Genomic DNA, 14636 nt, shown 5'->3' with positions numbered 1-14636 from the left:
ACTGGGGACCACGGTAAGCTATGCCTGTCTAAGCCAGTGGACATCCCCAATGCCACTGGGAATGGCTGCCACAAAAGAATGTATGTTTAATAATGTCAGATCTAGGAACTTTTCAAAAGCCAGGAATCTAAAATTTTCAAAGTAGGATCTCCAAACAGTTAAACACTTTTTCAACATTTTCAAGACACAATGGATCCAAAGGAAATATATTGGAGTGCCTCTCAGGCCTTCAGGTTATAATCTTGGTTCTACATTGTTGAGTAAAATGAAGACAGAATTGCCTAAAAGGTGCATGTTCCTGCTTCCTGCCTTTATTGCAACATGGGGACTCCTACGTGTCCCAGGCAAGCATGCATTGCTTGAATGAGAAATGCCCAATCTAGGCTGATGGCTCCTCTCACCCTGAGACTTTTAAAAAATGTTTTAATTTTAATTTATTCATTTTGGTTTTTTGAGACAGGGTTTCTCTGTGTAGCCTTGGCTGTCCTAGAGTCACTATGTAGACCAGGCTGGCCTCGAACTCATACCGATCCGCCTGCCTCCGCCTCCCGAGTGCTGGGATTAAAGGCGTGTGCCACTACCGCCTGGCCTGAGATTTTTTTTTTCCAGCCACACTTACTATACGTGGCTATCACACTGATATCTTCACCTCAGGGTTTACTCATATCAGGTTGCCATGCACAGCTACTGAAAAAAAAAACACTTCCTCTTGGACTCGTAACAGATGTGTAGAATTACCTGGTCCACATCAGCACTGTCTCAATCTCTTTCTCTATTCCTTGCCTCCCCTAACTCCATAAATTCATCGCTTCCCTTATGTTTAAAAGTTTAGGATTTATCTTACCTCACCCAGGCTATAAGCAGGTACTATCAGGCCTGTGTTCAAAGTATATCCTAAGCCTGACCCTTTCTGTCACCTTCTGGCCTATCAATGCCTCAGCTAGACCATGTCACAATTTTGGAATAGGTCTCTCTTCTTTCTGACCTTCAGTAACTTCTCCAAAGTAATTGGCAGGTTTTAAAATAAATACCTAAAAGTCAGATCATACCATTTTTCTCTTTAAAGGCTTTAAGTCATTTCTCAAACCTAAACCTACTTTGACTCTTAAGTCTTCAATGTCCTTAGAGCTCCATTTCTCACCCTTCTGGCTACTGCTTATACTTTGTCTTCTTAGAGAGGCATTTGTGGCAAGCACATCCCTAAATCAGCTCTTCTTTCTTATCTTTTGTCCAGTAAGACTCCTGAACTCTGTCTCCATCTTTATTCCTCTTTACTTCTTAGTACCTAGTCTACCTAATGTATTGACTGTTGCTTGTTTCCTTCCTTGGCCCATGAGATAAAAGGGTTTTCTTTTACCATTTGACAGTGTATTCTTAGCAGCCTAGCACTGCAGTCAGTGCATGGTAGATGCACAGTAAGTGTCTGTTAGGATGGACAATTAGACATAGATCTGTGTGAAAGCTCTGTGCAGTCAAAGCCGAGTCTTTCATTGTGAAGGCTACTCACTGATTGAGGAAGGCAAAGAGGTATCTCATGATAATCAGAGTGGGCTTGGGCAGGACCAGAAGGACTTTCCGGATATGCACAGCTCTCTCTTGCAGGTTGTCCATTGCTGAAAGAAGAAAGGTACGTTACCTCCAGCATGACCGCGATCCCAGAAGGAACAGTCAGAGGCTTCTTCCCATGCACTGTAACTCCCAGAGCAAGCAGAGCCCGCTCTTACACAGCCCTGGGACAGCGACGGGAGTTTTGCCCTGTATGTACTGTGGGATGAGGCTGTTTCAAGACAGCACACGCAGGGACGCACACCCTGACTGATACAGGACTCTGTGTGTATGTTCCAATAGGCACAGAAGGAGTTGGATATGTCTGCCCTCTAATTTAAACAGCAATAGATATAAAGGTTACCTCAAACCTGTCATGACTGCTGAATGTTCAGTCTTGACGGGCCCCACACATGAGAAGGGACAGAGGCTGTGCAAATCCTTCGTTGACCCCTCTACACACAGTTATCTATTCCTCTTCCTGATACGCCTGACTTCCCCCTCTCTTATCTAAAGTAGAAATGAGCAGGGTCTGACTAGACAGAAGATAAAGGGACCCCAGAGAAGTAGTAAAATTGGTGAAGAAGACAAGAGAGGTCTTTTTTTGTGCTACGGTCATGTTAGTTACAGATTTGGTGATATGCTTGTGACCTCTGTCAAAAACAGCTTCCAACTTCCATAGTGTGTTATATGAACATGATCGGGCTGTCTTTACGTGAACAAAAAATAAGCAGCAAATACTGGAATAGGAGCAGGAATAAGAACTGGGCAGCCGAGGAATCTGGTGTGTTTGGCAACTCCAGCCCAACGTAAGGGACTTCACTTAGGTCCAGTCTTAGAAAAGACACGAGGTATGTATGTATGTATGCATGTATGCATGTATGTATGTATGTAAGTAAGTAATATCCATAAACTCCTTTCCATTAGACTCTCACACAGAGACTAGCATCCCAGATACCCTGGGCTTTTCTCAGGACAATCAAGAGAAACAATCAATCACTCAGTCCAAATGCTCAGGTCAACTGGAATCTCAGGAGGCATGAAGGAAGGCCTTGCTCAACCTGGGAAAACACTAACTCTCTTCATCTTCTGGGCCATCATTTAGATAGGGGCTAGCTAGGTACTGGTTACCTTTATGTCAACTTGACACCAGCTAGAGGCATTTGGGAAGAGGGAACCTTGACTGAGAAAATGTCCCCACCAGATTAGCCTGTGAATAAACTTGTGTGTTTTCTCGACTGATATGGGAGGGCCCACCTCATGTGGGTGGCTGGTGGTCGCAGGAGCTGTAAGAAAGCAGGCTGAGAAAACTGTGGGGATCAAGCCAGTAAGTAGCACCCCTCCATGGCCTCTGCATCAGTTCCTGCCTCTAAATTCTGACCCTATTTGAGTTCCTGCTCTGACTTTCTTTAGTGATGGAAGTCTTTTCCTCCTTGAGATGCTCTTGGTCATGGTGTTTTAACAGCAATAGAAATCCTAAGTAAGATAATCTGCTTCCTGAATGACTTAATAGGAATTTCAATTTCCATGGATTGCTTTCCATGGAACCAAGTGGTAGGATGCTTCAGTATCATGAATTAAACTAAATGTCTAGGAATAGCTTTTCAAGTCCTAATGGAGAATTCTAATGAAAACAGATCTTTCTCTGGGAAAGCACACAGAGGGGCTTTTCTTGCTTGCAGAGACATGTGAGTATATGTAGCAGGTAAGCCATGGCACATATAAAACAATAAGCAAGGAGCATGGTCAGTGTTTACACTTTCCTCTGGTTCTGCTAATAGTTCAGACATTGTACAAAAGCTTTAAGACTGACAAGACTGGATCTTACGGATGAATTTAAAAGCATTTTACTAAAAAGATGAAACCCAGAGATATTAAGGATTTAATGACTGAGATAAATTAGAAAGGATAAACTAGAAAGGAAAAAGTCTGGACTTGACTCCTATACTATTACTGTAAAATCATTCTTTCTCTACCCCTACTAGGGATAAAACAGTGGAGATAAAGAGGTAAAACTCACTGGCAGAAATAAATAGAAAAGAAAAACTTTATTGAAAAGCTTATAAGGAAATGAATCAACGGAAACGTCCAAGTAGCTTGCTGCCACTCACGGGGCATAACGATACTTACTGACACAGGCAATCAAGTCATGGAAGACGTCCTTGGGGAAGAGAGGGTGTTCCAGGCCCCGGAAGTAAAGCTTGAGAACACCAGCTATGGAGTCCATGTCATGGTCATTCTGGTCCCCGGCCAGGGGGTCCTCTCCTGAAGAGGTAGCCCCCAAGCCACAAGGAAAGAAAGAAAGTTAGACAAATCACACAGGATGAGGCAGAGATGGGGGGGTGGTGACCTATTTACGTCCTCGCCTCATTATCTCCCTACCCAGCACGGTGGCCATGATGTGGCAAACTGTTCAGCCTAATGAACATTCCCTGTGGGTTGGGAGGTGGAAACCAGGAACTGTTTCTCTCACAAGAATCATGAACAGGAGAGAACTAAGCCCCTGGTGGAGGGAAAACAAGGCCAGGAGGCCAGTTTCTCTGACTACCAAAGCAAAGGACACCTACTGACAGAACAGTCATCCCAGAATCCCCATGGAAAACTTCATATCAAATGTAATTAAATTTAATGATAACACCAACCTTAAATTGAAACTATATATATCCATTACCCTGACAGAAATTGCCAAGGCTTGCCCATTACCTTAATAGACCACAAGATGATAAATGGGAGACAATGAACAGGCACATTAGCCCTGATATTAACTGCCACCAAGGGTTCTGGATACGGCTATAAACTGCCGGGATATATAGTAGCTACTTGGGTTTTGGCAGATCACCATAGGAATGAAGCAGGATGGGCGAGGCTAGGAAAAAAGGAAGCTGGGACATGCCCCAGCATGTCTCTGTGCATCTCCTGAAAGTACCGAGAAAACAGGCAACTTCTTGGCTTTATTAGCTCAGGGAACTCTAGGGGCAAAATGTGGCACCAGCTCTCCAAGGATGGCAAACATTTAGTCTTATTATGGCTGTTTACTCCCACCTCACCTCTCTCAAACGCATTTTTTATGTCATTCACTTCTACTTGTGATCCAGACACTCGGAAAATTCCCTCATGTTGTAGGCCTAGAAACACACAAAATAAAGTGGTTAAAGTGGAAAAAAAAAAAAAAGCAAGTTCACAATCATAAGGCCAAGATTAATAGAATACTCATCTCCATTGGTACTATGTCTTTTGTCTTTTCTTTTTTTAGGACAAAGGGAGGGCAGTGATGCTTGAAAAGTCTCTGGAATGATTGTGAAGCATTAGTGTAAGGAAAGCATCAGGCCACAGTCTCTTCTGATTCTAAGGGAGACTCCTAAGCTGTGGCCTCTCCTGCTTTTAATGTCATGTTCCTACCTGTAAAGCAGGGAAGTCACTTGTTGGTGCTTTCTCATTGCCTGTGGTCAAGAATGGAGGTGGGAATTGGAAAGCAAAATATTAGGTGCAATTAGAGAGGCTAGCAGAGAAAGGCTGGGGTTGTTATGATTTCTTTAGCATTTTAACATTAACCCTATTATTCTAGGGAAAATGCTTTCAGAAGTGATGAAAAACAGAGGATATAAGAACAAAAATGAACAGTCAATAGCTAACACTATTTGACCTAGTGTTAACACTAGTCTTTGACCTAGGCACTGGTCCGTGACTGCTGTGTTTTTCTAAAGAAAACATGTAAATGCAGCAGTATGAGGTGTCAAACACTATCTTCTCATGATTTTGCTGGAGTAGAGACAGTCATGAAAAATAAGCTTATACAGTGACTGCCACTAATGCTTTCCCAGGAGGTATTTGGTCATCATATAACTGTACAGGGTCTGGGTTGGCAGTAATCCTCTCATCTAGGCGAGGGACTGGTAAATGATGACCAGAAGAACCAGGTAGAACCAAAGGCAGTCTTGTGGCTGCAATCACAGACTGAGTTTTCAGTGTCCGGCATGGGGCCTATTGGTTTGTAAGTACAGAGGATGGGGAGGGAGCCATCTTGGCCTGTTTATGCTTGACACAGTTTACAGAGAACAGCACACATGGAACTGTAAACCAGTAAGAGAAGGCAGGGAACACAGCACTGCCGACTGGCCAGTGAGCAGGCTTAACCAGGGTCTCTAGCTGTCTCAGGACCTCCTTCCAAGCCTTGGGCTCCTCTGTCAACATTTCTCTGTGATCCTCCAAAAACCTTGATATAAATCTCAGATTGATTTTAGAAAAACAACCAGATAGAATAATGGTGTATTTTGCTAGTTGTTTCAGAATTACCCTTGAAGTAAGGGGCGCTGTATTCAATTAGCTTTCGGGAGGTGTACACCACACAGGCCAAGACTGATATTATGGAATCTGACTGAAAGTAAGTGAAGGAATGTGATTACCTGGCTTGGAATAAGATGTAAGTTGTTTGTTCCTCTAAAGTAATCTCTGAAATATTCCTCACAGGAATATTTCAACAAGCAACATTAAAATCCCATCAACGCCAGTGCTGTTGTACTACATCAGTCACCAAATGGGGTACGAGAGCCAGAAATTGTTTAAACACAGAATGTATCATAAGTAGCAAGGCTCTGACACAAACAGAAACATACCCAAAGACTTATCGGAAACACAGGGTATAAGGAAATATCATCTCAAACCAGGCTAGTTGGTGTGTTTTAGCTGGGGAGATCCTACACAACTTCTTGAGGGGGCACCTCAGTGCTTCTGGGTAGGTCTGATGGCTAAGGACATGTAGCCTTGGCCTGTGGGATCACAGGAAGAACAAATGAGCTTGTTGGAAATCAGACACCTGGCCTAAAATACTGAGCTCTATTTCAGTCTGGTTTCCAGTTCTCCTAGGGAACAGGACCTAATTTCTAGAGTAAGACCTATTTTTATTATTGTGTATGTGTGCAGGCATGTGTGCTGTGACCCATGTATGGAGGTCCATGTTCTGAGGACTGAACTCACATCATCAGTTGTGCAAGGCAAGCACTTTAACCCACTGAGTCATCTCACTGTCCCACCAGACAGAATCTTTAGAGCCCCTGATGTGATAATTATGAGAGGAGAAACAGTAAGTTTTCTAAAAAAGAGAAACCACTTGGCATTTTGCTACAAAGCATAACCTAAGTAACATCCACAATCTCTAGTCTTTGTTCTTCTTAGCACATGCTAACACGAAAGCACAAACCCCTTTAGATTTGGGTAAGTGATCTGGAAATGTCTTAAAACCTGCTGGACTTGTTGCTAAGAGTTGCTCTCCTACATAATTCTTAAGCTGACTATTACAACTACCACCTCACAGTCCTTTCTTGAAAATAGCAGATTAAAAAGAATTTCCTCATGGTTATTTTGGTGGTCCCTCAGATTCCTTCTCTTGTACGTCCTCCTGGATCCCGACTCAGCACCATGAAGAGGTTTAGTTTCCTCATCTATTTGTCCTACAGAGGAAACTGTGATAGTTGGGATGTAAAAACTCCTAGCACTTGCTGTACCATAGACTCCTTTGAGGCTAACAAAGGTTATGAATCTACTAAAAGTACATACTCAAATTACGCATAGCTTTTTAGGGACTCCATGAATTCCTTGAATATTTTCCTTGTGCAAATAGCAATTCAGCTAGACAAATACTTTTTGACTAGCTATTATGTGCTGAGATTGAAAAAACAAAAACAAAAACAAAAAAACACTCCAAACTCCATCAATAGCCAGAAACGATGGCTCAGACCTCTAACACTCTGGAGGCTGAGGCTGGAGGATCACTGTAAGTCTGCAGCCACTACAGCTCTTCTAGTAAGTTCTAGGCCAGTATGGAACACAACTGTCCTAGCATACATTCCCCTCCCACAACCCCAAATCAACAAGGTATTTACTTGTTTAGTCCTAGAATACACACAATTTCATAACTGTTAATCAACACTTCTATGATAAAAGTATTAATTCTTATAAATAATATTTATTTAATACCTCTTTTTGTCTTTTGAGTGTGTGGAGCACTGCTTAATGGGAGTGTATACATATATGCATGCATGTATGTGTGGAGACCAGAGGTCAACATCAGGTGTCGCACTCTCTTGTTCTCTACCTTTGCTACTTTAAAGATAAGGTCCCTCCCTGACCTGTAAGCTCTTTGCTTTCACTGGGCTGGCTGGGCATGAGGCTCAGTGACCTCCCTGTCTTTGCTTCCTACATGTAGTTAGCACTGAGGTTACAGGCGTGTGCTGCCATACCCAGCTTGTTATGTGGGTTTTGGCGATCTGAACCCAGGCCCTTAAACTTGCACACTAGGCATTTTACTAGCCAAATTGTAAGTTTAAAGTCTTAAAATCAAAATATCTAAAATGATTTATTGGTGCATCACTCTCATCTATGATGTAGTTAGCCTTCCTTGTCACTGTTCACATTCCATGTGGGGTTTTATTCACATCTTAGTTTTACTTCTTCATTTATCTTTTGTGTATGGGGGCCACTAATGTCATTCTAAAGTCAAAACAGAGAATATAGTCACTCTTGGATCTACTGTCTACTAGTAATGACAAACCAGTAAAATACTGGCCTTTAGACTTTTTGTCCCTGTCTTTTTCTGTAGAAATGAAAAGATACATACATAGTCAATGTATTTATAAATCTTCATTTTTATGTGAAAATACATTAAACACTGTTTTGTATCTTGTTTTTTGACTTAACAATATATCCTTGAAATCTCTCTGTATCAGCCTATGAAGCTCGTGCTCACCATACACGACAACGACACACTGCTCCACTATATGATGTACCATGGTTTCAAAATCACTCTCCTACGTATGGGTGCACTCAGGATGTTCACACTATTTGCAATTATAAATAATGCTACTGCAAACAGTCTTGTGAACAGGCGGTTTAAAAAAAAAACATTGTTTGAAGCATACATTTACAGTAACTCCTAGAAATACTGCCAAATTGAATAAGTACATATATTATTTTGCTAGATATCGCTAAATTTACATTCAAGAGCGTTACCCTAGTCTACATCCTCACACAAATGTGCCGCATTTTTATCTCTTCATGAACTATGTCTGTGCAGGTGTAGTGATAGGTTTGTTCAAGCCGTAATACTTGGACTTTTCAGGTCTCAGCTAACACCATGGCTAACAGGCTGCCTAGCCTCGGCTATCATGGTAGCCCTGGGCTTACTGCAGGAGCTTCTTCCTTCCTCCTCCTGGTTTTAATCTCCAGGCAGCCTCCAGAGATTCAAACACAGGATTAGTGTTTAGAATTCTCCAACACCTCCCCACCTCACTCAGAATAAAACCCAAATACCAGCTGTAGCCAACAAAGCCATGAGCGCCTGGGCCTGCACCATCCTCCCCGGTCAGCCTCCCTTCCCTCTACGTGCTTCAGCCTCTCTACTTTCAGTACAGATGTCAACAGTTTTTACATTTTGTGTTCTCTCTTCACAAAATACTCTTCTTTCCCATGGACACATGGATCACCCTTTTCCACAACTCCACCCAAGTGTGGGCTTTGTATGGCCCGCTCCAATGCCTTTCTCCACCGCCATCCCACACTTTGCTTTGCTTTAAGACATACACCAGCACTGGAAATATTGCAAGTCAATTTGTTTTTTGGCTGATCAAGTTTGTTCTTCAGTGGAACAAAAGGTTCAGGAAGAACCTTTTTACTGGTTTATAATAAGCAATCAATATAGACTTTTGTGTTGAATGAACAAATGAATGCATGGATGAGTGAATCTGCACCGTGTTCCTGTTGTTCTTTAGGTGCCAATAATTATTCCACTAAACTCAGCTTGGATTCATCTTTGCCAGCTCCTTTTGTATTAATTACTGCTATCTTGTAAAATTCTATATTCTGTTGCTGCCAATGACTACTATTTTATTTCATTAACTTACTATCTGCTTGCTTATTTTCTTCCAAATGCATCATAAAGCCACTTAAAGACAAGCATAGTATATTACCCCTCTTTATGTTTCCTTTCTTGGCAATACATGATGCTCAGCATTGTCAGGGGCTTATAAAAATATTTCTTGATTGTCCAAAAGTGATGACAGTGCTCATATTTCAAGTGAACTGAGATAACGTTAAAAATGTATAGTTGATGGAGAGTAGGATAAGATACGAGAATGCTAAAATAATTACTGTTTCAATAATGAATCTTAGAAATATCCCAGTTTATAGGGAGGGAGGCAGGCAAGGGGACAGAGTAAAAAGTGGCTATCTTGGAATTTAAACTAGCAATACTTAGCTTCCTTAGCTCCAGGATGGTCATTTATGACCTTTTAAAGTATGTAAAAAATTTTTCTGATGCTAATTTCTAGACATTTTAAAGGCCAGCATAGATATCTGTGTTTTCTAAATAGTCTCATCTTTGGAAAATACACTTGTTGGTAATTATTTCCACTGTTAAAGTCTGTCTAATGAGGCCATTAGCTGGTAAAGAGTGGAACTAAATCTGATAGCTTTGCCAAGCAGAAGGGTAAGTACAATTTGGCTGATTCCAAAGACTCTCAAAAGATGGATACTCCTTTAAGATGGTTATTGACCTCATGGGAGACACTGTGTCCAGTGGAATAAAATTAAGACAAAAATCTGAATATTATATACACAATCTGTACAACATCAGATATAGAATTGTTTCAAACCATTCTGTTATAGCCAATGGGATAAAATGGTTAGGCTATGCCATGGGAGATATCTACATACACCAAGGCCAAAGCTACTTGTTTTATTACCACCACATAGTCTAGCTGCACTTATTCACAGGGCACCTGGGATTTAAGACTCTGGAGCTAGAAAAGAGCATGGTAAGTAGCAAGGCCAAAGCCTGCGGGGTACCAGCCTGTAGGTAGGTATGGCCTTTCTGTAGGAGAAAATAGTATATACATGAGTAAGACTATTCCTTTTCTAAGAGTGTGGGGCTGGGGAGGCAATCTCTATTCCTCTCTGTCTCTCTGGTGAATATGTACATATATAGGTACATGTGCCTGTATGTAGCTACGGAGGCCAGAGGACAGTGCTGACTGTTCTCTAGGCTAATACTTTCTGCCTTTGAGACATTCCTTTGAGGCAGTGTCTCTCCCCTGAACCTGGATGTTACAGGATTTTTTTCAGAGGTGGGGTGCCAGTCAGCAAGCCTTAGAGGTCCTCCTTCTTTGCCCTCCACAGCACCAGAGTTACAGATAGGCATAAAATCCTGCTCTCCTTGCCATGTAAGTCTTGGAATCTGAACTAAGGTCCTCACGGTTGTGCAGTGAATGCTCTCACCCACTGAACCGTCTCCAGCTCCAACTACCTCTATTCTTGTTCTAAAAAAGATTCTTTGAAGTTCTAGCTTTTGTACAAATAAGAGCAAAGCTGTATTCCTGCTTACCATGTCTGCTAATAAACCGGATGCAGCTTTCTACCACCAGAGGAATTGCCTGGCTGGAATCCTGAAAAACAAACAAACAAAAAAAGAAATATAGAAATTAAAGCCAAAATGAGAAGAAATGAGTCTGGTCTCAAAATGGAGCTAAAACCGTTGTCTGGTTGCCCCAGCCTGACTCTTCATTGATGCTCATGGGGAGAGGAGGAGGAGAGGGAAGGCCACGGACTGAAGGAACCGGAGCAGTTGAGGAAGGTGTTTATTGGTGGTTTGAGTTTTGAAAAGACAGGTAACAGTTTAAGAGAACATTGTGAGAAATGAGGAACACTTACAAATGGTATGGTAATGAGAGACCCCACTAACAAAACGTTCTAGGGGCTTTGTTCTTGTGAACTTACTCTTGTATTGAAGAAGGAGAAGACACAGCAGTATGTGCTCAACCACACAAGGTTGGTGGGGTGTGGTAGAACCAGAAAGAGCTGTTTCTAAAAAGGATTCTGTAAAGCCTGGTGCCCATTATCAGTAAAGACAATGTCTGTTTGTGGTATTAAAGAACAAAGAGAGGACTGTACCTTGAGAGACTGCTTTGCAAAGTATGGCAAGATTGAAATCCTGGAAGCTATGAAGGATAAATAGGAGTGGAAAAAGGAAGATTTGCCTTTGTAAATTGATGGTCATGCTACAGTTGGCAAAATTGTTCAGAAATACCACACAATTAATGGTAGTACATGTGAAGTGAATTAGGCCTTTTCTGACCAAGAGGTACAGTCTGCCGGGTCCCAGAGAGGTTGTGGAGGTGAATCTGGCAACTTTAGAGGTCAAGGAGTAAACTTTGGAGGTAATTTTGGTCATGGTGAAATTTTTGGTGGAAGAAGAGTCTATGAGGTGGTCCTGGTGATGGTAGTAGGGGAGGCTATGGTGGTGGTCCTGGTGATGGTAGTGGGGGAGGCTATGGTGGTGGTCCTGGTGATGGTAGTAGGGGAGGCTATGGTGGTGGTCCTGGTGATGGTAGTAGGGGAGGCTATGGTGGTGGTCCTGGTGATGGTAGTGGGGGAGGCCATGGTGGTGGTCCTGGTGATGGTAGTGGGGAGGCTATGGTGGTGGTCCTGGTGATGGTAGTAGGGGAGGCTATGGTGGTGGTCCTGGTGATGGTAGTGGGGGAGGCTATGGTGGTGGTCCTGGTGATGGTAGTGGGGGAGGCTATGGTGGTGGTCCTGGTGATGGTAGTGGGGGAGGCCATGGTGGTGGTCCTGGTGATGGTAATAGGGGAGGCTATGGTGGTGGTCCTGGTGATGGTAGTGGGGGAGGCTATGGTGGTGGTCCTGGTGATGGTAGTGGGGGAGGCTATGGTGGTGGTCCTGGTGATGGTAGTGGGGGAGGCCATGGTGGTGGTCCTGGTGATGGTAGTAGGGGAGGCTATGGTGGTGGTCCTGGTGATGGTAGTGGGGGAGGCTATGGTGGTGGTCCTGGTGATGGTAGTGGGGGAGGCTATGGTGGTGGTCCTGGTGATGGTAGTAGGGGAGGCTATGGTGGTGGTCCTGGTTATGGTAGTGGGGGAGGCTATGGTGGTGGTCCTGGTGATGGTAGTGGGGGAGGCTATGATGGTGGTCTTGGTTATGGTAGTGGGGGAGGCTATGGTGGTGGTGGTGATGATGATTAATATAATGAATTTGGAGATGATGGTGGCAACTAATGGTGAAAGTCCTGGTTACAGTAGTAAGGCACAACGTTGGTGAGGAACCAGAGTTTGGAAGCCAAGGTGGTGAATGTGGTGGTAGAGAAGGAGGATGTGTTACAATGAAGGATGGAATTCTGTTGGAGGGAACTATGATTTTGAAAATTATAGTGGATAACAGTGGTCAAATTATGGATCTATGAAGGGGGACTGTTTGTGGAGGAAGTGCAGGCATTCCCTACGATGGTGGCTATGGATACGGTGGTAGAAAAGGTAACGGAAGGTTTTTTAAATGACAGAAAAGAGCTACAGTTTTTAGCAGAGAACCAGGGTCCTCTGCAAGAGCAGCCAGTGCTGGTAACCACTGAGCCACCTCTCTAGCCCCAAGTACATGAATATTAATATCCACATTTATAGAGGTGTTAGGCCACAACGTCTTTTCTTTGTTTGTCTTTGTTTTTTTTGAGACAGGGTTCCTCCCTGTAGCCTTGGCTGTCCCGGATTCACTTTGTAGACCAGGCTGGCCTTGAACTCACTATGTGCATCAGGCTGTCCTCAAACTCACACAGAAATCTGCCTGCCTCTGCCTCCCTGATACCACACCTAGCGCCAAATGCTCATCTTTGTGACTCCCAAGCCTGACTGTTTCTTCTAGCTTTTCAGGACTAGAGGCAAGGACTTGACATTTTGCTAGATCACTGACTTCTGTCAGTCAGGCCAAGTAACCTTAGAGGAAGCATCTTTGTGCTTTCTTTCTTATTCTAATGTAAACACCAGGCTCAACTATAGAAGGAGAAGAGGCCTCCATTCTTAGGAAATTGTGTAGCAGGAGAGATAATGAAGGTAGCAAAATGGATTTGCAGTTTTTCTGGCTCCAGATTTGTATCTAAAGCTCATGATGGAGGACACTGGGAAACTTCTAGATTACTGGCACCAGTAAACTATGTGAATGCAAGATTTTTGTCTGGATGTGCAGGAAATGTAAAGTCAGCAGTAGGATGACATATGTAGAGTTCTCAGGAAGCAGGGTACCAAAGCCAATCTGCATGCCTGTGGTCACCAAGAGACCATCAGAAGAAGTAGGCGAGAGGTAGACAAGGATGGGCAGAGACGTCTGTCGTACCACAGGAGGCTGAGTGGAGTCTAAGGCACAGTCCAGGAAGGAACAACAGCCCAGAGGTTTCAGATGTTCCCACCATCCTCGCTGCTGCCTGTGATGTTATCTAAGTTACAAGTAAATTCACTTTCCCAGACGTGCCTATGTATGCCATGGTACCCCAAAGATCTATCCCTCCCCATAAACTGCCACAACTTCCCCAGCACTTCCTCTAAGTTTTCATTAATTATATTTTTTTCTCTTTCTCTTCTTTTCTCGATGTTAGAACCAACGTCAGTTTCATTGTTTTGCTCACGATGTTTTTGACCATAGAACCTTAGGTTGGAAAGGGTTAGTAAGGACAATCAGGGCAAATTTCTATTTCATCAGATTAAGGGAGCTGCGGGGAACTGAGATGTCTGCATAAGTAGTCAGTAATTTACAGGAGAAAACTATTAGAAAGGCAACCATGCAATGTCTACAGTTTGGCAAGGGTCCTTTCTTTAAGTACTAATTGGATTTTTTTTTTTGTCTTAAAACTTATTTTTAACTGGAATATGAAATCTGTATGTATTAATGGGCTAGCATGTTGTATTTTGATACATGTAGATCCCCCATGATGTTTGAGGCTGGAGAATGGCTCAGCGATTAAGAATGAGTACTTGTTGCTCTTGCAAAGGGCCCAGGTTGAATTTTCAGCACTCATATGGCAATGAACAATCATTCCTAATTCCAGTTCCAGAAGATCTGATGCCCTCTTCTGGCTTCCATGGGTACTGCATACACATGGTGGGAAGGCATATACAAAGGGAAAAAATCTATATATATATAAAATAAAATAAAATAAAATAAAATAAATAAACCTTTTAAAAATGAGGCAAGCACAGAGTAGATCACACCTAAGGAAAACACTTAAATTTCAAGTACGAGAGGAAGCAAGGCCAGGAACTCAG

At 42.8% G+C, this 14636-nt stretch overlaps 1 protein-coding gene across 8 annotated transcripts in view; it reads right to left on the bottom strand.

Annotated features, from left to right (window-relative positions):
• The window catches only part of SRGAP2 (SLIT-ROBO Rho GTPase activating protein 2), a 224160-nt gene that overhangs the window by 23638 nt on the left and 185886 nt on the right, over positions 1-14636 (bottom strand). For all 8 annotated transcript variants that reach the window (XM_084791026.1, XM_084791029.1, XM_084791030.1 and 5 more), the window contains exons 14-17: positions 10919-10979; positions 4593-4670; positions 3676-3810; positions 1508-1613 (exon numbers count right to left, since the gene is read on the bottom strand). In XM_084791026.1, coding sequence (XP_084647152.1) covers positions 1508-1613; positions 3676-3810; positions 4593-4670; positions 10919-10979 — 380 coding nt within the window. The remainder of the gene's footprint in view (positions 1-1507; positions 1614-3675; positions 3811-4592; positions 4671-10918; positions 10980-14636) is intronic.

The sequence above is a fragment of the Acomys minous genome (assembly GCF_964271855.1).
Source record: "Acomys minous genome assembly, chromosome: 1".
NCBI classification, from domain to species: Eukaryota; Metazoa; Chordata; class Mammalia; order Rodentia; family Muridae; genus Acomys; species Acomys minous.
This window is presented reverse-complemented; position numbering and strand designations above follow the sequence as displayed.